At 42.7% G+C, this 25,520-nt stretch overlaps 1 protein-coding gene across 1 annotated transcript in view; it reads right to left on the reverse strand.

The window, feature by feature from the left end:
* Positions 1-5,140: 5,140 nt before the first annotated feature.
* The window catches only part of CYTIP (cytohesin 1 interacting protein), a 29,732-nt gene continuing 9,352 nt past the window's right edge, over positions 5,141-25,520 (reverse strand). Inside the window, exons 4-8 of the mRNA XM_069732966.1 lie at positions 24,860-24,956; positions 16,446-16,539; positions 13,467-13,533; positions 11,114-11,180; positions 5,141-6,123 (exon numbers count right to left, since the gene is read on the reverse strand). Coding sequence (XP_069589067.1) covers positions 5,645-6,123; positions 11,114-11,180; positions 13,467-13,533; positions 16,446-16,539; positions 24,860-24,956 — 804 coding nt within the window. The 3' untranslated portion in view covers positions 5,141-5,644. The remainder of the gene's footprint in view (positions 6,124-11,113; positions 11,181-13,466; positions 13,534-16,445; positions 16,540-24,859; positions 24,957-25,520) is intronic.

Here is a 25,520-nt window from a genome sequence, read left to right on the forward strand (position 1 = left end):
AGAGATTCTATGTATAAAATCACTCCACATTAGAATGCTACCCACCGAATAATACACTTGAGGAGACACCAACTTCTTACAGTGAAGTCAGGCTGCAATCAGCCGATCGCTGCAGGTCCAGCTTTGCCAACCAAGTCACACATTTTCACTACAGCAGCCACTACAGGTGAAATGTAGTATTACACGGTGTCCATTGAAATTATTAGTGGGAGGTCCTGGGTAGGAGACCCCCTTTATGACGTGCGTGTATCCTAATTATTCATTATGGTCACTTGTTTGATGTTATTGAAAAGGTTAATGTACTCCAACATTGGAACAGGGGCAATGTCTGTGTGGAGTAGAAATGAGCAAATCGATTTGTAAGACCTTCCTTCCAATGGCCGCATCATTGGTTCATGATCACCAGACCGGAACTCTGCGAACTAACTCCTTTTTCCAGAATCCTTCTTCTGATTAGTAGACCTGATGGGACGCAACAATAACATTACCCCTAGCTTATTAAGAAGGAGCCAGGCATTCCATTGGGTAAGAGGCAATTTAAATGGCTCCCATTCCGCAGCTATGGACCACTAGCGTGGCCACGGGACCAAGGTCCTGGGAATCAATTCGGTGATTTCTACTGTGATGTTTGTATGTTCTCCCAGTGTTTGCCTGGATTTTGCGCTGGTACTTTGGCTTTCTTCTAGACCTGATGGCTTTTTCAATCCTGACTGCTCACAGCACAAAGAGTGCACACTGATCGGAGTGAAAAATGCAATAGCTGAATTTTTTAAATATAGTCAATGATATGAAAAATAGAAAAAAAAAATTAAATATTTTTGTATTATTTTTTTTTTACGTTAAAATAGTTTTATCATCTTTTTTTGTTTTTATTGTATGAGTTTTATTTGCCAGAACATTGTTTTCTAAATGCCCTATATGATCTACTGAAAAACTTATACTGGGATATTAAAAAGAAAAAACAAATCTGATAATTTTTGCAACTGTTTGTGTTTTGGTTTTATGATATTTATTGTGTGCAAAAAAAATATGTATTTTATAAACTACACCTCTCAATTAATTGATCTAGGGGTGCAGTGATCTTTAACTTTATTCAGCAGATTAGTATGATTAATTTGATACCGAATGTCTATATTTTTAATTACTTTACAAAATGAAAATTCCTTAAAAAAAAAAGAGACTTTTGCAGCCCCCTAGACCAGCACCAAAGTTTGAGTACCCATTGACTTCTATGGGGTTCAAATTCGGGTACAGTTCTATTGCCTGAAATGAACTTTTTACTAAAGTTTGATCGAACCCGAACGTGCAAGTGTCCTCTCATCCCGAGACAAAAAACTTAATTTTTTAAGACTTTCGCCATGCAGAAAGTATAATATTTTAATAGTTAAAATGGTTACTGATTTTTTTACATATTAAACAGAAAATGGGTTGTTTGGTGCTTTTAACAATTGGGGGGGGGGTTCATAAATACATTTTTGAAAAATTGTATAAACTTTTTCTTTTACATTGTGTATTTTACAACCTATTGCATAATACACTGCAATACTATTTTACTAGTAGTAGTTCAGTGTATTGTGCATGTCAGGTTTCTCATTTTATGCCCTGCCTTAGGCCTGTTTCACACGTCAGTGTCTCCGGTACGTGAGGTGACAGTTTCCTCACGTACCGGAGCCACTGACACGTAGACACATAAAAATCAATGCATCTGTGCAGATGTCATTGATTTTTTGCGGACCGTGTCTCCGTGTGCCAAACACGTAGACATGTCAGTGTTCGTGGGAGCACACGTATTACAAGGACCCATTAAAGTCAATGGGTCCGTGTAAAACACGTACCGCACACGGACGTTGTCCGTGTGCAGTCCGTGTGCTGTGCAGGAGACAGCGCTACATTAAGCGCTGTCCCCCCCACTGGTGCTGAAGCCGCGATTCATATCTTCCCTGCAGCAGCGTTTGCTGCAGAGAATATATGAATAATAGTGTTTAAAATAAAGATCTATGTGCCCCCCGCCCTCCCACCCCCTGTGCAAACCCCCCCCCCCCCCCGCTGTTCTCAAAATACTCACCCCTCCCTCGTTGGCTGTCGCTGCTTCCTGTTCTGGCTGAATCTTCTCCTGTATGCGGTCACATGGGGCCGCTCATTTACAGTAATGAATATGCGGCTCCACCTCCCATAGGGGTGGAGCCGCATATTCATTACTGTAATCGGCGGCCCCACGTGACCGCATACAGGAGAAGATGCAGCCAGAACAGGAAGCAGCGACAGCCAACGAGGGAGGGGGTGAGTATTTTCAGAACAGCGGGGGGGCGCACAGGGGGTGGTAGGGCGGCGGGCACATAGATCTTTATTTTAAACACAATTATTCATATCTTCTCTGCAGCAAACGCTGCCACACTGATGTGCCACAGAAACGTAGGGGCACATGGACATGGATAGTTCCGGTACCGATTTTTTCCGGTACTGGAATTATCTGGACGTGTGAAACCGGCCTTAGGATGGCAAACACAAGGGTCTTCATTAGGCACCTGACTGTGTATAGCCACCCCACTTAGTATGGGTGGTAGATATATTCTTATGTCCAACTGTTTAAATTCCATGATATCTATTATATGTGGCATCTAAGGTGTTAGATGGCTAAAAAAAAATAGGCGTATGTTTATAAAGGATGTTATCTGTTATGAAAGGCAATTCAGTATCACAATGGACATAGCGGTCAGAGCACACACAGTGATCTGACAATAATCCAAAATAACAGAACGAGCTCTGAGACGTGGGAACTCTGCAGACCGCAATCCCTGATCCTCTCCAAACACAACTAGAGGCAGCCGTGGATTGCGCCTAACGCTCCCTATGCAACTCGGCACAGCCTGAGAAACTAACTAGCCTGAAGATAGAAAAATAAGCCTACCTTGCCTCAGAGAAATACCGCAAAGGAAAAGGCAGCCCCCCACATATAATGACTGTGAGTAAGATGAAAAGACAAACGTAGGGATGAAATAGATTCAGCAAAGTGAGGCCCGATATTCTAGACAGAACGAGGATAGGAAAGATAACTTTGCGGTCTACACAAAACCCTAAAGAAAACCACGCAAAGGGGGCAAAAAGACCCTCCGTACCGAACTAACGGCACGGAGGTACTCCCTTTGCGTCCCAGAGCTTCCAGCAAAACAAATAGACAAGCTGGACAGAAAAAATAGCAAACAAATAGCAAAGAAGCACTTAGCTATGCAGAGCAGCAGGCCACAGGAATGATCCAGAGAAACACAAGTCCAACACTGGAACATTGACAGGAAGCATGGATCAAAGCATTAGGTGGCGTTAAGTAGAGAAGCACCTAACGACCTCACCAGATCACCTGAGGGAGGAAACTCAGAAGCAGCAGTACCAGTTTCCTCCACAAACGGAAGCTCCCAGAGAGAATCAGCCGAAGTACCACTTGTGACCACAGGAGGGAGCTCTGCCACAGAATTCACAACAGTTATCTTACAAGTTTAAGGGATGCCAAAATCAGAAAATAAACTATAGTTTAAATCAGGATGTTGTGCTAATTTTTTTTTATACATTTTTTTGCATATTACAGTCTATATTAAAAATAACTAGAAGTCTTGCCATTTTCACACTGGTTGTTTCAGGAAACAACGCATGTACATTAAGCACAATAAACAGACTCTGTCCCTATCTTTTGTATTGGAGCATCTAATGAGCACATGCAAAAGTCATTGCGAAGAGAGGGGGAGTAGGAGAGCTGTTACTTCACCTGCTGTGATTGGTAGATCCTGTAATCAGCTGTATATAGAGGTGTTATCTATCACTGTAAACATGCCTCTGATGATAAGAAAACTGCTGTAAACTCTCCATGAGAAGACAGGAAATATGAGACTAAAAATATTCTAATGACTACTGTAAAAATCACAAGATTACTAATTTTTTCCTTTTTTTTAATAAAAATTATGATATGAAAAAAAATGCAAAAATGTAAAAAAAAATACATATAACAAAAAAACAGATTTTAACAATAGATGGTTTTCTGATAGTTTCTCTTTAAGCATAATTTACAATGTGTAACGTGCAATATACATAATTTAATTTATACCTAGAACAATACAGAATTGTAAAATGAAAATAGCACAAATTTATACGTTATGTACGTCACTGTCAGTATACATTAAATGTAGCGGCACAGTATGTAGTTGGATCAAATATATAGTCCACTTCTGCATTTGCACTAGGTCAGATTTGGTACTGACCAGCCCCCTAAGAAAGCAGATTTACAGGTAGGTGTTACAGTAGGGCAAGCAGGTATTGATATGAAGTCATGTATTGATGTCAGTTTCTAATTGGTGCCATTTTCTAAGTAAATACAGTGGGTATTATATAGATTTAATATTATATTCAAGACATTCATAGACACAGTGACATGACAAAAAATTGGTGATTCGGAGCTTAAAGCCTATGGTCATCTTTGAGTTGGAAAAAGGAAAGGTTGACTTGGAATTAAAAAAATTGCAAGCTGCAATCTCCTTTGCTTTATTTTCAGACCCCCTTAATTTCAGATTTGCTTCCATCTCCCTCCCAGTAATACATGATGGACGTGAGTTTTGCTCTCTTCACTAGCTCTCAGGTATCAGCACAATTTCATTCCTGTACTGTTTCTTTTTTTCCGTTATGCTTTCCTCTTCTCCAAAGTCAGCCATTCATTCTCTTCCCCACTTCCTTCTTCCCTATCTACTCTCTGATACCGCACATCCAGTGAAAGCTAATCTTCCTGATAACTTTGGTGATTTTCGCCCTCTCTACGATCTGATTTGATCTGATCTGTTTTGCACAACTCGTGAAAAGATAGTGGGATAGCATAGAGAAAGAAAACAGTCATGATAAGTGTGCTATCAGATTGAAGTTAGAAACAGAGCAGGCAGCTATGTGAAGGAGTTGCACAGACTCTACAACAACAAAATGATTGCATATTTTCAATGAAGATTATTTATAAAGTTGGATAATGAAAGTTAGCGCAAATGAACAATTAAAGAAAAATCAGTGCAAAAGTGTCCATAGCTTTAAAAGAGTTTATTTGCCTAAATATGTTTATATATATATATATATATATATATATATATATATATATATATATATATATATATATATAATTCTCAAACTAACTGTGAGAAGAGATGTTGGCAAAACTTTCTTAGCCCAACTAAGATGGGCTAGTTACTGGTGATACAATGGTATAGTTTTTTAAATGGGGTTGTAAGGAATTAAATCCCAAGCACCCACTTGGTCTTAAAAGATTCAGATCTTCATCTCAAAGACAAACTGAGCTGAAGGTGAAGAAGAGGTAAGGAGACTTTGATGCAAAATCTAGGAGGAGTCAGTGTTAAGTCAGTTACATTGTGTCAAATTGTGATTCTGGGAGATCACTAAGATCATTCCGAGATCATTTCAGATTAAAAGTGTTCCAAAAGCTTTAAAGGTCAAACCACTAGTCATCCTGTCATCGGTGAGTTTGCCGGGTGCTTTCTCAGAGTTCCTTCTATTTCTACATTATATTCCCCCATTACGTCTCCCAGTAAACTGTACGTGTACAGGAACATTCCACAAGGTCTCATGTTAATGCTGATGGTGTGATGTATCAGTGAAATTACTTTTACAGTTGAGATTCTTCTTCTTCTACCGGTCTGTGCAAACCAGGAATAAATTTCAAGAAGTTCTTTCGGACGCTTCCTTTTCTACTTTTACGTGGCAATGTCCCAAAAATATTTGATAGACTTATAGAGTCCCAGTTTGGTGACATAGGTTCACTTTCGCTACTTGTCACACTGATGCTTCTGTGACGCGATAGTGAGGACCTCATCGAAGAAAGTCCGTTACACTTATACATAAAGTCTTCTTCTGTACTAGACTGACGACTAAAACAGGCCTCTGTTCCAGAGTCTTCACCGAGCTCGGACATTGAGCCAAGTCCATCTTCACTGGTTAGTAAAATAGAGCTCAAATGGCTTTTCCCACTACTCGAGCTTGACAATCTGTGCTTATTTAAGAAGGAACCGGGTGTAGGGTTTCCAAAGATCTTGGAATAAATGGAGTCCAGTTCTTCCTGTACTTTGCTGTCATTTATAGCCCCTGCTGAAATTAGAGACAGAAAAAAATGATTGTACATATTTCCTTACAAAATTAATTGGTTTAGATAATTTTTCTTAGACTTAGGGTATTTTGTGTAAATATAATGGAGGCCATCAAGTCAAAGCACTGAATGCCAAACTACACAGAGATAATAATTCTTTTCAGGACTTCACAACTTTGTGTATGCTACTTCCAGCACCACCATCACTAATATCTGGGCTCTATATAGGCAAATAGTCAACTCCGCTGAACTACATAGTTACTGTGCAGCGACAGATGGATACTGATCAATTACGAGTGGTTGGCATCCTACGGGTCTGTTTAGACCCATTATTTGTGCCATATGGCAGCTGCAATGCATTGCTTAAAGGTTAAAGAAGCGTTCCTCCTCCTCCCATCACATTTTTATCCTCTTTATATATTGCAATCATCATATTATATAGCACTGTGTACTTACAATTGCTCATTTTGCCTTTCTACCCAGCTAATTATTCTCTTTTCTCTGCTCTGTGTAGAAACAGGAAGTCTCTTTTCCCTGAATTTTCTATTCCCTTCTTCAATTTTTGACCCAGCTACCCCCTCCTCCTCTCCTGCCAGGGACTTTTGCAGTGATGACTCATGCAGGGAAAATTGACCTCCTGTTTCTACATAGAGCTTAGAAGGATTCAGCTAGTCAGTTTTAATCACATGATGCCATAGACCTAATGGAAAACAGAAGAATTAACTGGGTAGAAAGGAAAAATGAGTGAGTACACAGTGCTATATAATATGATGATTGCAATATATTAAGAGGATAAACATTTTGTTTCCAAAGACTTAATACCCAGCAACCTTAAATTAGAAATCGCCACCTTCCTGAACCCTAAAGGACTTTACGATTAACCTCCCTTGCTGTTCCTGACATCAATCTTTTCCCTATTTAGGCATTGAAACCCGAGCAGGGAAATTTATCATTCCTACTCTTTTTTGGGAGCACCGAAAGCAAAAAAAAAAATTGACGTAAGGAGTATTTGCACAAAATATGACTTTTTGCTCTTTTGTGCGTCATTTCGAAAAGCATGGATGACCAACCACCACACAAAAAAGCTTCTATAATGTAAGCCATAAATTGTAGCTGAAATAATTTTATTCTGTAGCCTACAAACAGCTTAAAAAATGAACCTTAGGTGGCAAGGGTTCAATTAGGGTAGAAGAACCTTTAATGTTTTCCCAGGTTTTCAAGCACAGTTTTGCATTGTGATGTTCTCCCGCCTTCCCTCCCTTTGGTGATAAGTTTGCAGATGTCTCAATTAGTTGAAGGGAATGCGTCATCAGAAAACCTATTGTTTAAAGGGAACCTGTCACCCCGAAAATCCGGGGTGAGGTAAGCCCACCGGCATCAGGGGCTTATCTACAGCATTCTGTAATGCTGTAGATAAGCCCCCGATGTTACCTGAAAAGGGAGAAAAAGACGTTATATTATACTTACCCAGGGGCGGTCCCGCTGCTGGTCAGGTCGGATGGGCGTCTCCGGTCCGCTGCGGCGCCTCCCATCTTCTTTCCATGACGTCCTCTTCTGATCTTCAGCCACGGCTCCGGCGCAGGCGTACTTTGCTCTGCCCTCTTGAGGGCAGACAAAGTACTGCAGTGCGCAGGCGCCGGGCCTCTGACCTTTCCGGCGCCTGCGCACTGCAGTACTATCCTCTGCCCTCAAGAGGGCAGAGCAAAGTACACCTGCGCCGGAGCCGTGGCTGAAAATCAGAAGAGGACGTCATGGAAAGAAGATGGGAGGCGCCGCAGCGGACCGGAGACGCCCATCCGACCTGACCAGCAGCGGGACTGCCCCTGGGTGAGTATAATATAACGTCTTTTTCTCCCTTTTCAGGTTACATCGGGGGCTTATCTACAGCATTACAGAATGCTGTAGATAAGCCCCTGATGCCGGTGGGCTTACCTCACCCCGGATTTTCGGGGTGACAGGTTCCCTTTAAATCAGGGATCCATGAAAAAAATACTGGTTTTTTTTGTTTGTTTTCAAATTAACACAGTATGTATTAAAAAAAAATTGAACTGTTACAATTTCCCCACTGGCCACTGGGCCTACAGTTACACTATTATGCTTTTTGTTCTGCACAGAGGACATTTCTTCAGTCTCATTATTCCCACAGAGTGGAGCGAAAGGTAACACCTCTGAATATGAACGGTAACACATGATCTACAATTCACATTAGCTGATGGTCACAGCTCACCTCCTTCTACCACTGCTGTGCAATGACTGATAACACATCCATGTGTAGCAGATAAAACAGGAAACAAGAATTCACAAAAGGTAATGTCCCAATCACCTCCTCCCCTTCGTATCACTAATAACAAAACTATATAAAACAGACAAAACAGGATCCACCATTCACAATAGGTGATGTCACAGTTCACCTCCTCCTCCTGTACAATGACTGATAACATCTCTATATACAGTAGATAACACAGGATCCACCATTCACAATAGGTGATGTCACAGCTCACCTCCTCTTCCTGTACAATGACTGATAACACCTCTATATACAGTAGATAACACAGGATCCACCATTCACAATGGTGATGTCACAGCTCACCTCCTCCTCCTGTACAATGACTGATAACACCTCTATATACAGTAGATGACACAGGATCCACCATTCACAATAGGTGATGTCACAGCTCACCTCCTCCTGTACAATGACTAATGAGATGACACCTCTATATACAGTAGATGACACAGGATCCACCATTCACAATAGTTGATATCACAGCTCACCTCCTCCTCCTGTACAATGACTGATAACACCTCTATATACAGTAGATAACACAGGATCCACCATTCACAATAGATGATGTCACAGCTCACCTCCTCCTCCTGTACAATGACTGATAACACCTCTATATACAGTAGATGACACAGGATCCACCATTCACAATAGGTGATGTCACAGCTCACCTCCTCCTCCTCCTGTACAATGACTGATGAGATGACACCTCTATATACAGTAGATGACACAGGATCCACTATTCACAATAGTTGATATCACAGCTCACCTCCTCCTCCTGTACAATGACTGATAACACCTCTATATACAGTAGATCACACAGGATCCACCATTCACAACAGGTGATGTCACAGCTCACCTCCTCCTCCTGTACAATTACTGATAACACCTCTATATACAGTAGATCACACAGGATCCACCATTCACAATAGCTGATATCACAGCTCACCTCCTCCTCCTGTACAATGACTGATAACACCTCTATATACAGTAGATAACACAGGATCCACTATTCACAATAGATGATATCACAGCTCACCTCCTCCTCCTGTACAATGACTGATAACACCTCTATATACAGTAGATCACACAGGATCCACCATTCACAACAGGTGATGTCACAGCTCACCTCCTCCTCCTGTACAATTACTGATAACACCTCTATATACAGTAGATCACACAGGATCCACCATTCACAATAGCTGATATCACAGCTCACCTCCTCCTCCTGTACAATGACTGATAACACCTCTATATACAGTAGATAACACAGGATCCACTATTCACAATAGATGATATCACAGCTCACCTCCTCCTCCTGTACAATGACTGATAACACCTCTATATACAGTAGATAACACAGGATCCACCATTCACAATAGGTGATGTCACAGCTCACCTCCTCCTCCTGTACAATGACTGATATCTCTATATACAGTAGATAACACAGGATCCACCATTTATTATAGGTGATGTCACAGCTCACCTCCTCCTCCTGTACAATGACTGATAACACCTCTATATACAGTAGATAACACAGCATCCACCATTCACAATGAGCAATGTCACATCTCACCTCCTCCTCCTGTCCAATGACTGATAAAACCTCTATATACAGTAGATCACACAGGATCCACCATTCACAATAGGTGATGTCACAGCTCACCTCCTCCCAATGGACTTTTAAAGAAAGTTACATTTTCTTTGGTCATTAAATTTGTTTAAAGCTGAAAACATCCCTGAGTCAACCCACAATGAAAATGAGTACCGTATTTTTCGGACTATAAGACGCACCGGACCATAAGGCGCACCCCAAATTTGGGGTGAAAATTGCAGAAAAAAAGATTTTTTATAAGATGGGGGTCCGTCTTATTGTCCGAATTTACAGTATCTTACCTGAGGGCTGGCGGTGGCAGAGCAGGGTCACAGGAGGCAAGGTGTCGGCAGAGGTGGGGCGATGCTGGGATCAGGAGGTGCTGGGATGAGAAGGTGCTGGGATCAGGAGGTGCTGGGATCAGGAGGTGCAGTGAGAGGTATGGCATGAGAGGGGTCCCAGGCTTACCGTGCAGGCTTACCGTGGCGGCAGAGGTGCGGTGGCAGAGGTGCGGTGGCAGAGGTGCAGCGGCAGAGGTGCAGCGGCAGAGGAGGCGCAGTAAGCGGGGTCCCTTTCCCCGGTATGGTGATGCAGAGTCGGGTGAATCCTGTTGTTATCGGTGGGGGCGGCCATCTTCCTGAGGCCGCGCGTGCAGATGAAGCGCTCTGCTTCCCGGGGCTTCAGGAAAATGGCCGCGGGCGCGTGCGCAGATGGAGATCGCGGCGGCCATTTTCCTGAAGCCCCGGGAAGCAGAGCGCTCCATCTGCGCACGCGCGGCCTCAGGAAAATGGCCGCCACCACCGATAACAACAGGATTCACCCGGCTCTGCTGCATCACCTCACCGGAGAAAGGGACCCCACTTACTGCGCCTCCTCTGCCGCCACACCTCTGCCACCGCACCTCTGCCTCCACCGTAAGCCTGCATTGCGACTATTAGACGCACCCCCCATTTTCCCCCTTTTTTTGGGGGGAAAAAGTGCGTCTTGTAGTCCGAAAAATACGGTAAATGTCGTATTGGTTCTGATTTATGTCGTGGTTTATGCGGCGCGCCCGCGCTCATCTGTTGCTGATGTAACTTTACAATAATGTCTCATTATAATTTAGGATCATATTTACCATGAAGCATCTGATGTTCTTTTTGTAACATACTTTGCAATTCCTTCCATTTTGATCGTAAATCATCCTGTAAATATTGGAAAATATATATTTTTTTAACTTAAGGATTTAGACAAATATACAGTCAGAACTTTATAGGGCAGAGAAATGCAGTTACTGTATAACGACTGAACGGGCAGCACAGGAAACCAGATCTCTGCAGTCAGTGTGTGGAAAGTACCTCATTAGACAAACATGGAAACTTTTTTTTTGCAAAATACAATTAGACACAAATGACAGGCTTCACCACAACCTGTGCACCACCGGAGGCACGTGCCGGCTTGTGTGCAGGTTGTTGAGTTTTCAGCTAAATGTAAGGAAATGATCCACAAGCCGCAGTACAGATATATGTCTAGACAGCTTACTTTTTTTGCACGCAACCTGGATACATTGTAAATAATTTATCAGCCATCATTTGTCTGTTTGTTTCCGGTCTGTTTATGTTATTTTAATGGTGAATTACCATTATTGTACACAGTAGATACAATTTCTATAAGAGAACATTTTATAGTTCAGGAATTGTACAGAAGTCATAGAGTCCAATCCAGGGACAATCTGGACGTCAAGGAAGAGGATAGACAATCTACCTGTCTCAAGTGAAAACTTTATGGAAGGATGGCAAGAATTGAATTAGAAGTGGAAATCTGACAGATCCTGATTCCTTAGTAGAGCCCATATAGGCTGTGTTCACGCCATATAGATCATATAGGTCAAGGAGATCCAGGGTGCGGGATGGGCGTCTCCCAAAAGGGGGCAACGTGGACATCAAGGAAGGGGATAGACGATTCATTTTTATCAACAGAAAACCCCCTGTGCCTTGACATAATTTTATCCTGGCTGTCCCTGTTTGGGGAAGGCTCAGAAAGCTCTCTCCGCTCCCTGGATTCTCTTGACTTATATGCAGTAAACCTAGCCTATATTTGCTTTTCTAAGGACCTATCAAATTTCCACTTCTAAGTCAATTTTTGTCCTTCTTCCATGAAGTTTTCTTTATAGACAGATTGTCTATCCCTTTTGTAGATGTCCGGGTTGTCCCAGTTTGGGGAACGCTCACCCCGCACCCTGGACCCTCTTGACCCATATGCAGTGAACAAAGGTCCTTAGCAAAGCCCGTATAGGCTATGTTCACTGCATATGGATCAAGAGGATCCAGGATGCATGGTAAGCATTCCCCAAACTGGAACGACCTGGGCATCTGTGAAAGGGATAGACATCAATCAAGGGAATGAACCTCAACATCAAACAAGGGGATAGACTATCTATCTGTCTCTAGAGAAAACTGTTTGGAAGGAAGGCAAGAAATCAGTTGGAATTAGAAATTCCAACTGAATTCACCCTTTCCTTCCATAAAGTTTTCTCTAGGAACAGACAGATAGTCTATCCCCTTGTTTGATGTCCAGGTTGATCCCCTTGTTTGATGTCTATCCCTTTCGTAGATGTCCAGGTTGTCCCAGTTTGGGAAAGGCTCACCATGCACCCTGGATCCTCCTGACCCATATATGCAGTGAACATAGCCTTGTTAGCTATTTGCTAAGGACCTATTGGATTTCCAATCCCAACTGAATTCTTGCCTTCCTTCCATAAAGTTTTCTCTAGAGACAGATAGATAGTCTATTCCCTTGTTTGATGTCCAGGTTGTCCCTGTTTGGGGGAAACCCACCCTGAACCCTGGATCCTCTTGACCTATATGCAGTGTACAGAGCCTTTATGGCTGATGAAGGGTTTTTCAACCGAAACATTACATAATGCTGTACTTACTGTGATGAAACTAATGGATATACAAAGCTGTCAATAAATCCTATTTGATGACCAAGTGCCTTTTGGTCTGCAGTTCCTTTACTCTGTCTACTATCGGTCTAGAGGACCTCAGTTGTTGGCTCTCAAGCTAACTCTAATTCACTGGGTCTGGGTGTGCCTCCTACCTGTTTGATTTCTACACTAGATTTGTCATGACTGACACAATTGATCTCTACAAAAAAGGTATCATTTTTATAGGAGGACAAGCGCCTCTACAGCCATACACTACTACTTCCATATGTAAAACTTTCTGACAACCACTTATTGCATTGTATTCAGCACCTTGTGATACTACCTTTCCACTACAGGAGATATATTGTATGTATTCAACTGCAGATATTTTCGGGAAGGACTTTCATGAGAGGAGTCTTGAAATCTAAAAGTCAATTTGGAGTCTTGTGTCTTCTATAAAACATGTCATCGATCTTCTTTTACACTTTTCAGGGGTTACATTTGAACAGAAACCTCGGTTCCTACTTTTTCATGTGCATCATATACAATAAATACTGTAACATACCTTTAAAATGAGCAATTTAGCTTGTAATTCTGCTTGTCTAATCTTTGTACTATATTCGGTTTCAATTCTGCAATAGGAAGAAATGTTATATGTGAGTGCCATGATCAGAACCATGATTGCCATTTACACCACTTACCAATATGGCTCTGTTCATACTAGCATCGTAATTTCTGTCACTAGCAGGAGCTATGGCATTGTAGGAGATCTATTGTCAATTAGATCCATTAAGACACAATAAAGTAAATATTAAAGGGGTTTTCCTTTTTTTGGGGATAACCTATTTTCAATTACTTAAATGCATGTATTTAGGGGTATAAATCAGTTTTGCAATTGGGTTTAATTAAAAATGTAGCACCTTTTGGCTTATACAGGCTATTTGTTTCCTTGCATATTCAACTTTGATGTGGTCTTTGGTCATAAATCAGCTGAGAGGAGCTCAGAAAGATACGGTGAAAAACTGGCCTAGGCCTGTGACGATGACAAGGTTCTTCCTCTATATCCAGGTTTAATCATAGATGCAAATTCTTTACTGTAAGAGCAGAGAGACTGTGGATTCTTTACTGTAAGAGCAGTGAGACGATGGATTCTTTATTGTAAGAGCAGTGAGACTATGTATTCTTTACTGCAAGAGCAGTGAGACTGTGGATTCTTTACTGTAAGAGCAGTGAGACAATGGATTATTTACTGTAAGAGCAGTGAGACTATGTATTCTTTACTGTATGAGCAGTGAGACTATGTATTCTTTACTGTAAGAGCAGTGAGACTATGGATTCTTTACTGTATGAGCAGTGAGACTATGTATTCTTTACTGTAAGAGCAGTGAGACTGTGGATTCTTTACTGTAAGAGCAGTGAGACAATGGATTATTTACTGTAAGAGCAGTGAGACTATGTATTCTTTACTGTAAGAGCAGTGAGACTATGGATTATTTACTGTAAGAGCAGTTAGACGATGGATTCTATACTGTAAGAGCAGTGAAACTATGGATTCTTTACTGTAAGAGCAGTGAGACTTTGGATTCTTTACTGTAAGAGCAGTGAGACTATGGATTCATTACTGTAAGAGCGGTGAGACTATGGATTCTTTACGGTAAGAGCAGTGAGACTTTGGATTCTTTACTGTAAGAGCAGTGAGACTATGGATTCATTACTGTAAGAGCAGTGAGACTATGGATTCTTTACTGTAAGAGCAGTGAGACTTTGGATTCTTTACTGTAAGAGCAGTGAGACTTTGGATTCTTTGCTGTAAGAGCAGTGAGACTTTGGATTCTTTACTGTAAGAGCAGTAAGACTATGGAACCTATGCCACATGATGTTGTAATGGTCAATTCACTAGTAAAATTCAAGGAGGGTCTGGATGCCTCTCTTGAAAATTATAATATTGCAAGTTATGGATATTAGAGTCTGTGATGGAGTGTTGATCAGGAAACCAGTTTGATTGCCGTATGTGAAGTTGGGAAGGATTTTTTCCCCTGTTATGGGCCTATTTGCATCTTCTTCATGGAGGTTTTGCCTTCATTTGGATCAACATGTTCGGCAATAGTGTCACGTCTTCACCAAAACTTGCTCCTGTGACTTCTGCTTCTGTCACCAGGCACTGCCATATTTACTCTATGGGGGAAATGGTGATAGAGGAAATGTCGGAACCAGAAGCTCTAATATTAGAGTGTCTGGGACCTGTAGTGCTATGCAGTCTGGCAATATGAGGGTGTGTGCTGTCCAGCTGAAGTCATCAGCTCTCTGCTCCAGCCAATTGGAGAGCACCACACCCTATTAAAGCTGCTTCCAGCTTACTGCTGGAAGCTGCCAGATATAGCTTAGTGTTTCCCTGCTTAGGTGTGCATCTTCTGCTCCTGTTTGGTTTAGTGTATTCCGGTTTTGACCCTGACTTGTTTTTGAATATTCTTACGGATTCTTATTTTGTCCTTGACATGACCTCTTGGGTTTGACCCTGCTTGGCGACCATCCCTACCTCCAGACAGACGGCAGCCCTTCCATGGTAGCATTCCACTGGGTCCTATTGTAAAACCAGATCCCTGTACAGGGGTTAAAGGATATTGGTATTTCCCTGTGCCAAGTCTGTGTGAGGCAGCCTTTTGAGACAGACATTTCTTATAGGTTGAACTCGATGGACTTTTGTCTACCTTCAACCTTAAAAACTATGAGACTATATTGGGCTGACGGACAAATCCTCAGTTAACTTGTTCTGCAGTCAATAATAGAAAGATGCTATAGAAGGCAAACAGTGAAAAATATTTATTAAAAAAAATAGCAAAAATTATTTTTATTATCAATCTCAGGCATTAAAAAAAAGTTCCCAAAGTGGACAATCCCTTTAACCCTCTTCTTCCCTTTGATCCTATTTTATTGTGTATTAGAAACTGACAAATAAATCTTCTCTGCATGTTCCCGGAGCTCACACTGCCTTCCATTTCCTCTTTATTGTCTTGTGTCTGGCTGTAAGACAACCGGCTGAAGCATGAGTCCCCCCTTCTGTACTGTCTGTACCAGAGCACAAAAATCTTGAACCTTACCCCCTCTGTCATGGCAGATTAGCCCATGTATCCTCTACAGAGATTCTACGTCAGAAACAGCTTTACACTTCCCCCTATAATCACACTTCCCTTTACACATTTGTGTAGAAGGTGAGTTTTTATCTTGCCACAGCAGCAGGTGAACTGGTGGGAAACGGGATCCAGTGGGAACTGGTGGGAACCGGGATCCTTCATGGGGTAAAAGTTACAAAAAATGAATCTAAATACAATCTATTGAACTTGTAAAGCTATGTAAGTTTTTGCAGGTATCTTTCTACTTCATGGTATGTGCTTCAGGTTATGAAATGGTACATTTGCATGTGCTACATGTTGCATTTTTGCACTAGGTTTCCAAAATGGTGTCCCATACTCATAGGTATGGCATAAAGCTGCCCATATGTTGCCCATGGTTTCTATTGGAATGAGCGTTGTACACAAATGCTTACCTGAGAAAGTTTTCAGATGATCGGATAAGTTCTACTGTCTGCTGATGACTGAATCCTTCCACGTCTACTCCATTAATATTAGTGATCATATCACCTGAAATATTCAAAATATAATAATAATATATAATAATTAAGTTCTTCATGAACAGATATATATCGTTTGCAAAGATGAATGCTGAAAATTTATATCTGGTAGCGGTAAGATATTAAAGTCCCATTTCAAATTTGTAACTCAAAAATGAATGAATGGATCTATGAAATCTGGTTGTAAGATTGGTTTCCTAATGTGTAAGTTTCTATCTTAAGGTCAAATGCTAGAATAAGGTATTTAGATAGTGTTAGGAGGCAATTTTTTGGGGGGGAAATTAAAGAGATTCTCTAGAAATAGAAAAAAAAATGTTTAATTCTAAATAAATGCCTGTAATTAGCAAATCACGCTTATGTTCTAGCATAGTAATAGTACAGAAGCCTTTAAGCATGTGAAGTAGGAAGATCCGCCACAGTATTCATGTGGAAGAGGCTACTTACACTACTGTCCACCTTGTCCATGTGATCTAATATTGGAGATACCAATGGTGCTGAGGTAAGAAGAGGCTGCTCACACTGCTGTCCACCCTGTCCATCTGATCTAATACTGGAGATACCAGTGGTGCTGAGGTAAGAAGAGGCTGCTCATACTGCTGTCCACCCTGTCTATCTGATCTAATACTGGAGATACCAGTGGTGCTGAGGTAAGAAGAGGCTGCTCATACTGCTGTCCACCCTGTCTATCTGATCTAATACTGGAGATACCAGTGGTGCTGAGGTAAGAAGAGGCTGCTCACACTGCTGTCCACCCTGTCTATCTGATCTAATACTGGAGATACCAATGGTGCTGAGGTAAGAAGAGGCTGCTCACACTGCTGTCCACCCTGTCCATCTGATCTAATACTGGAGATACCAGTGGTGCTGAGGTAAGAAGAGGCTGCTCACACTGCTGTCCATCCTGTCTATCTGATCTAATACTGGAGATACCAGTGGTGCTGAGGTAAGAAGAGGCTGCTCACACTGCTGTCCACCTTGTTTATCTGATCTAATACTGGAGATACCAGGGGTGTTGAGGTAAGAAGAGGCTGCTCACACTGCTGTCCATCCTATCTGATCTAATACAGGAGATACCAAGGTGCTGAGGTAAGAAGAGGCTGCTCACACTGCTGTCCATCCTATCTGATCTAATACAGGAGATACCAAGGTGCTGAGGTAAGAAGAGGCTGCTCACACTGCTGTCCACCTTGTTTATCTGATCTAATACTGGAGATACCAGGGGTGTTGAGGTAAGAAGAGGCTGCTCACACTGCTGTCCATCCTATCTGATCTAATACAGGAGATACCAAGGTGCTGAGGTAAGAAGAGGCTGCTCACACTGCTGTCCACCTTGTTTATCTGATCTAATACTGGAGATACCAGGGGTGTTGAGGTAAGAAGAGGCTGCTCACACTGCTGTCCACCCTGTCCATTTGACCTAATACTGGAGATACCAGTGGTGCTGAGGTAAGAAGAGGCTGCTCACACTGCTGTCCACCCTGTCTATCTGATCTAGTACTGGAGATACCAATGGTACTGAGGTAAGAAGAGGCTGCTCACACTGCTGTCCACCCTGTCTATCTGATCTAATACTGGAGATACCAGTGGTGCTGAGGTAAGAAGAGGCTGCTCACACTGCTGTCCACCCTGTCTATCTGATCTAATACTGGAGATACCAGGGGTGATGAGGTAAGAAGAGGCTGCTCACACTGCTGTCCACCTTGTTTATCTGATCTAATACTGGAGATACCAGGGGTGTTGAGGTAAGAAGAGGCTGCTCACACTGCTGTCCATCCTATCTGATCTAATACAGGAGATACCAAGGTGCTGAGGTAAGAAGAGGCTGCTCACACTGCTGTCCATCCTATCTGATCTAATACAGGAGATACCAAGGTGCTGAGGTAAGAAGAGGCTGCTCACACTGCTGTCCACCTTGTTTATCTGATCTAATACTGGAGATACCAGGGGTGTTGAGGTAAGAAGAGGCTGCTCACACTGCTGTCCACCCTGTCCATTTGACCTAATACTGGAGATACCAGTGGTGCTGAGGTAAGAAGAGGCTGCTCACACTGCTGTCCACCCTGTCTATCTGATCTAATACTGGAGATACCAATGGTACTGAGGTAAGAAGAGGCTGCTCACACTGCTGTCCACCCTGTCTATCTGATCTAATACTGGAGATACCAACGGTGCTGAGGTAAGAAGAGGCTGCTCACACTGCTGTCCACCCTGTCCATCTGATCTAATACTGGAGATACCAGTGGTGCTGAGGTAAGAAGAGGCTGCTCACACTGCTGTCCACCCTGTCCATCTGATCTAATACTGGAGATACCAATGGTGCTGAGGTAAGAAGAGGCTGCTCACACTGCTGTCCACCCTGTCCATCTGATCTAATACTGGAGATACCAGTGGTGCTGAGATAAGAAGAGGCTGCTCACACTGCTGTCCACCCTGTCTATTTGATCTAATACTGGAGATACCAATGGTGCTGAGGTAAGAAGAGGCTGCTCACACTGCTGTCCACCCTGTCTATCTGATCTAATACTGGAGATACCAGTGGTGCTGAGGTAAGAAGAGGCTGCTCACACTGCTGTCCACCTTGTTTATCTGATCTAATACTGGAGATACCAGGGGTGTTGAGGTAAGAAGAGGCTGCTTACACTGCTGTCCATCCTATCTGATATAATACAGGAGATACCAAGGTGCTGAGGTAAGAAGAGGCTGCTCACACTGCTGTCCACCTTGTTTATCTGATCTAATACTGGAGATACCAGTGGTGCTGAGGTAAGAAGAGGCTGCTCACACTGCTGTCCACCCTGTCTATTTGATCTAATACTGGAGATACCAGTGGTGCTGAGGTAAGAAGAGGCTGCTCACACTGCTGTCCACCCTGTCTATCAGATCTAATACTGGAGATACCAGTGGTGCTGAGGTAAGAAGAGGCTGCTCACACTGCTGTCCACCCTGTCTATCTGATCTAATACTGGAGATACCAGGGGTGATGAGGAGAGAAGAGGCTGCTCACACTGCTGTCCACCCCGTCCATCTGATCTAATACTGGAGATACCAGTGGTGCTGAGGTAAGAAGAGGCTGCTCACACTGCTGTCCACCCTGTCTATCTGATCTAATACTGGAGATACCAATGGTGCTGAGGTAAGAAGAGGCTGCTCACACTGCTGTCCACCCTGTCCATCTGATCTAATAGCGTTAGGACTGGCAAATTGTAAGGACCCGTGACGTGGGTTGCCAGCTTACGTATTGAGGCCCCAATATAAACTAATACCTTACATACATCGATATGTGGTTTTCTTTTTGCACTTTATCTTGCAGGGCGCAGTCGGACCATGATGGCTCTGTAAACTATTGGCCTCTGTTCACACAGCATGCATTTTGTAGCACTGGGCAGCCCGCCTGTATGTGCGTTACTAATAGGTTGCAAACCAGATGCCTTGCATTGCGTGTGTGAATTATGCCATATACAGACTAGTATCTCTTATCTTTTTGTGCACTAATGCCAAACAGCCAACACTGGATTGAAAGTGGTTGTTTCATCGGTATTTTTTGCACCTGCGTGTTTGCCATCATTCATCAGGTCCGCTGCGCTCTGCTGGTGCATTCAGTTGGAGGCTTCAGCAGGTAAAACATCTCTGCTTTTTGCTGTGACTTTTTTGAATTTTTTGGAGGATTTGTAAGTCCTCTTTTTGTGTCGGTGAGCTTTTATTCAATGTTTAGCGTTAGGACTGGCAAATTGTAAGGACCCGTGACGTGGGTTGCCAGCTTACGTATTGAGGCCCCAATATAAACTAATACCTTACATACATCGATATGTGGTTTTCTTTTTGCACTTTATCTTGCAGGGCGCAGTCGGACCATGATGGCTCTGTAAACTATTGGCCTCTGTTCACACAGCATGCATTTTGTAGCACTGGGCAGCCCGCCTGTATGTGCGTTACTAATAGGTTGCAAACCAGATGCCTTGCATTGCGTGTGTGAATTATGCCATATACAGACTAGTATCTCTTATCTTTTTGTGCACTAATGCCAAACAGCCAACACTGGATTGAAAGTGGTTGTTTCATCGGTATTTTTTGCACCTGCGTGTTTGCCATCATTCATCAGGTCCGCTGCGCCCTGCTGGTGCATTCAGTTGGAGGCTTCAGCAGGTAAAACATCTCTGCTTTTTGCTGTGACTTTTTTGAATTTTTTGGAGGATTTGTAAGTCCTCTTTTTGTGTCGGTGAGCTTTTATTCAATGTTTAGCGTTAGGACTGGCAAATTGTAAGGACCCGTGACGTGGGTTGCCAGCTTACGTATTGAGGCCCCAATATAAACTAATACCTTACATACATCGATATGTGGTTTTCTTTTTGCACTTTATCTTGCAGGGCGCAGTCGGACCATGATGGCTCTGTAAACTATTGGCCTCTGTTCACACAGCATGCATTTTGTAGCACTGGGCAGCCCGCCTGTATGTGCGTTACTAATAGGTTGCAAACCAGATGCCTTGCATTGCGTGTGTGAATTATGCCATATACAGACTAGTATCTCTTATCTTTTTGTGCACTAATGCCAAACAGCCAACACTGGATTGAAAGTGGTTGTTTCATCGGTATTTTTTGCACCTGCGTGTTTGCCATCATTCATCAGGTCCGCTGCGCCCTGCTGGTGCATTCAGTTGGAGGCTTCAGCAGGTAAAACATCTCTGCTTTTTGCTGTGACTTTTTTGAATTTTTTGGAGGATTTGTAAGTCCTCTTTTTGTGTCGGTGAGCTTTTATTCAATGTTTAGCGTTAGGACTGGCAAATTGTAAGGACCCGTGACGTGGGTTGCCAGCTTACGTATTGAGGCCCCAATATAAACTAATACCTTACATACATCGATATGTGGTTTTCTTTTTGCACTTTATCTTGCAGGGCGCAGTCGGACCATGATGGCTCTGTAAACTATTGGCCTCTGTTCACACAGCATGCATTTTGTAGCACTGGGCAGCCCGCCTGTATGTGCGTTACTAATAGGTTGCAAACCAGATGCCTTGCATTGCGTGTGTGAATTATGCCATATACAGACTAGTATCTCTTATCTTTTTGTGCACTAATGCCAAACAGCCAACACTGGATTGAAAGTGGTTGTTTCATCGGTATTTTTTGCACCTGCGTGTTTGCCATCATTCATCAGGTCCGCTGCGCCCTGCTGGTGCATTCAGTTGGAGGCTTCAGCAGGTAAAACATCTCTGCTTTTTGCTGTGACTTTTTTTCTAATACTGGAGATACCAGTGGTGCTGAGGTAAGAAGAGGCTGCTCACACTGCTGTCCATCCTGTCTATCTGATCTAATACTGGAGATACCAGTGGTGCTGAGGTAAGAAGAGGCTGCTCACACTGCTGTCCACCCTGTCTATCTGATCTAATACTGGAGATACCAATGGTGCTGAGGTAAGAAGAGGCTGCTCACACTGCTGTCCACCCTGTCCATCTGATCTAATACTGGAGATACCAGTGGTGCTGAGATAAGAAGAGGCTGCTCACACTGCTGTCCACCCTGTCTATTTGATCTAATACTGGAGATACCAATGGTGCTATGGTAAGAAGAGGCTGCTCACACTGCTGTCCACCCTGTCTATCTGATCTAATACTGGAGATACCAGTGGTGCTGAGGTAAGAAGAGGCTGCTCACACTGCTGTCCACCTTGTTTATCTGATCTAATACTGGAGATACCAGGGGTGTTGAGGTAAGAAGAGGCTGCTCACACTGCTGTCCATCCTATCTGATATAATACAGGAGATACCAAGGTGCTGAGGTAAGAAGAGGCTGCTCACACTGCTGTCCACCTTGTTTATCTGATCTAATACTGGAGATACCAGTGGTGCTGAGGTAAGAAGAGGCTGCTCACACTGCTGTCCACCCTGTCTATTTGATCTAATACTGGAGATACCAGTGGTGCTGAGGTAAGAAGAGGCTGCTCACACTGCTGTCCACCCTGTCTATCTGATCTAATACTGGAGATACCAATGGTGCTGAGGTAAGAAGAGGCTGCTCACACTGCTGTCCATCCTATCTGATCTAATACAGGAGATACCAAGGTGCTGAGGTAAGAAGAGGCTGCTCACACTGCTGTCCACCTTGTTTATCTGATCTAATACTGGAGATACCAGGGGTGTTGAGGTAAGAAGAGGCTGCTCACACTGCTGTCCACCCTGTCCATTTGACCTAATACTGGAGAAACCAGTGGTGCTGAGGTAAGAAGAGGCTGCTCTCACTGCTGTCCATCCTGTCTATCTGATCTAATACTGGAGATACCAGTGGTGCTGAGGTAAGAAGAGGCTGCTCACACTGCTGTCCACCCTGTCTATCTGATCTAATACTGGAGATACCAATGGTACTGAGGTAAGAAGAGGCTGCTCACACTGCTGTCCACCCTGTCCATCTGATCTAATACTGGAGATACCAGTGGTGCTGAGGTAAGAAGAGGCTGCTCACACTGCTGTCCACCCTGTCTATCTGATCTAATACTGGAGATACCAGTGGTGCTGAGGTAGGAAGAGGCTGCTCACACTGCTGTCCACCCTGTCTATATGATCTAATACTGGAGATACCAGTGGTGCTGAGGTAAGAAGAGGCTGCTCACACTGCTGTCCACCCTGTCTATCTGATCTAATACTGGAGATACCAGGGGTGATGAGGAGAGAAGAGGCTGCTCACACTGCTGTCCACCCTATCTATCTGATCTAATACTGGAGATACCAGGGGTGTTGAGGTAAGAAGAGGCTGCTCACACTGCTATCCACCCTGTCAATCTGATCTAATAATGAAGATACCAGTAGTGCTGAGGTAAGAAGAGGCAGCTCACACTGCTGTCCACCCTGTCTATCTGATCTAATACTGGAGATAACAAGAGTGGTGAGGTAAGAAGAGGCTGCTCACACTGCTGTCCACCCTGTCTATCTGATCTAATACTGGAGATACCAGGGGCGCTGATGTAAGAAGAGGCTGCTTGCAAAATGAACATGATTTTCTAATTAAAGGAATTTTGGAAATTATTTATAATGATATTTTCTCTATTTTTTAATATTGCTTGAAAACTTCAAGTGTAGCAGGAGACATGCAACCGAAACTTTGGACATAGATATACGTTTACCAATTACATAGATGGATAAATCAAAATATAGTCACTGGTTAGGGTACTAAGTTAATAAATATGAAGTAAGACTATCAAATAGACATTATTAGCTACCCATATATAGGACCAATACTGTAAAAAGTAAAGTGCAATTAAGAACATGGGAACATATAAGATAAAAAGTACATTCAGAACTAAGTAAAAACAACAATTTTTACAAAATGTTAAAAAAAAAAAATTGGCAGATGCTATGTGGTGAGTAGCCAATGACATGTGGCACCACAGATTGGAAAGATACACAATAAATACAACATGAATTAATACAGTTAAGTTGTTGACAAATAATGTAGATGTGCTGCAAACCATTACTGACCATACATATATGCTAAAATGTCCTGTGTGGAATGAAATTCATATTGGAGACAGAGAATAGGCAGCAAATCGATCATGGTTCAGTCAATAAGAAGCATGCTGTAAGAGCCAAGAGTATATTACCTGTGCTAAGCGATGGTGCCACTTCCGCGACGCACGTTTTGGTGGGCGTGCCTTCTTCTGGGGGAATCAATCGCTTGGCTCAGGTGTAATACTCTTTTTTTTCTTATATGTTCCCACATTTACCAAATACAGTATAGAGGTTTTCTAGTCCTGTTACATTGTTTACAATTAATGGAATGAAATAACAAAAGGAGTAAGGCATGCTGACACATGAACGCTGCAGCCAGTCACCATGTTCACACCACTGAGGTCATTGCTGTGGCTGCAGCGATCACGTCATTGCAAAACAACATTACTAGAGCTGAGTGAACATAAACCGGAGGAACAGGGAACCATCAGCGTGGGAACTACGGGTCATGCATGAGTTTTACTCCTTTTGTTTTTTTTTTACATTTGCGTGCTCTTTTTTAAAAAAAAAAAAAATGGCACTGAACACCTAAGAGTTTTCAGGGGCTATAATATTGTTGGCCCTAGGACAAGAAACAAAATGGGTGTGATTCTGACTTATGGCACCGCTGCCAGGTAAATGCATGAACGGGCCATGGAACTTGCTTGTTTACCTGTCTACAGCGCCATACTTGAGAAGTACAACTCCTAGCATGCACCTACTGGAAGCTGGTAATACATGCTAGGAGTGTTACTTGAGAACCACAAATCCATCTCTGGTCCTTCCTCCATATTTTGTTCCAGAATACGGTCCCCTTTATAGGATTACTAAGGGACAAAGATGTGGACACTGACCGGCTCTCAGTCCAGCATGGCTCGATGGGCTGTCCTCATGCACTTTGTACACGTATGTCCTCATGTCTATCCCACGCAGATGCTGCAGCTTGTATGTCTGTAATTCAAGGCATGAATAAACATAGAGAATGTCTGGATAAAGCATTGAGGCTGAATGTTTAATTTAGTCACCGTGTAAGATTATTTTATACTTTATTCAGAAAACTAAAAGATCAGCTCCATTTTCTGATACAAAACTCCCAAATCCCCTCCACATACAGTACATAAGATTTTAATGTGAAAATTCTAGTGTCCTGCAGTCACCACTAGAGGGAGCTTCGGAACCTAACGAATACTCTCATATAGTGACCCTAATAATAGGAGAGTACACAGCATATTAAATTTCAAAGATGAGCATTGCATGGCGAATAAGCCTCCTTACCTTGGCATGCCAGAGTCGGTATGTCACTCTCCCCTTAGATCTCAAAAAGAAACTTTGTAATACAACTTATCAGATAAATTTACCTCTTTCTCCTCCTGATCTGATCATTTATTCTCAAAATTCTCAGATCCCGGGTAAAGTCAGTATTCAGTGAAGACAGATATTGTTCCATTGCTGAGATAGATTCTTATCAGCTGTCATCTCCTTTGTAGATGGGAGGAGGTGATCAGGAGGTGCAGT

The sequence above is a fragment of the Ranitomeya imitator genome, chromosome 7 (assembly GCF_032444005.1).
Source record: "Ranitomeya imitator isolate aRanImi1 chromosome 7, aRanImi1.pri, whole genome shotgun sequence".
NCBI lineage: Eukaryota > Metazoa > Chordata > Amphibia > Anura > Dendrobatidae > Ranitomeya > Ranitomeya imitator.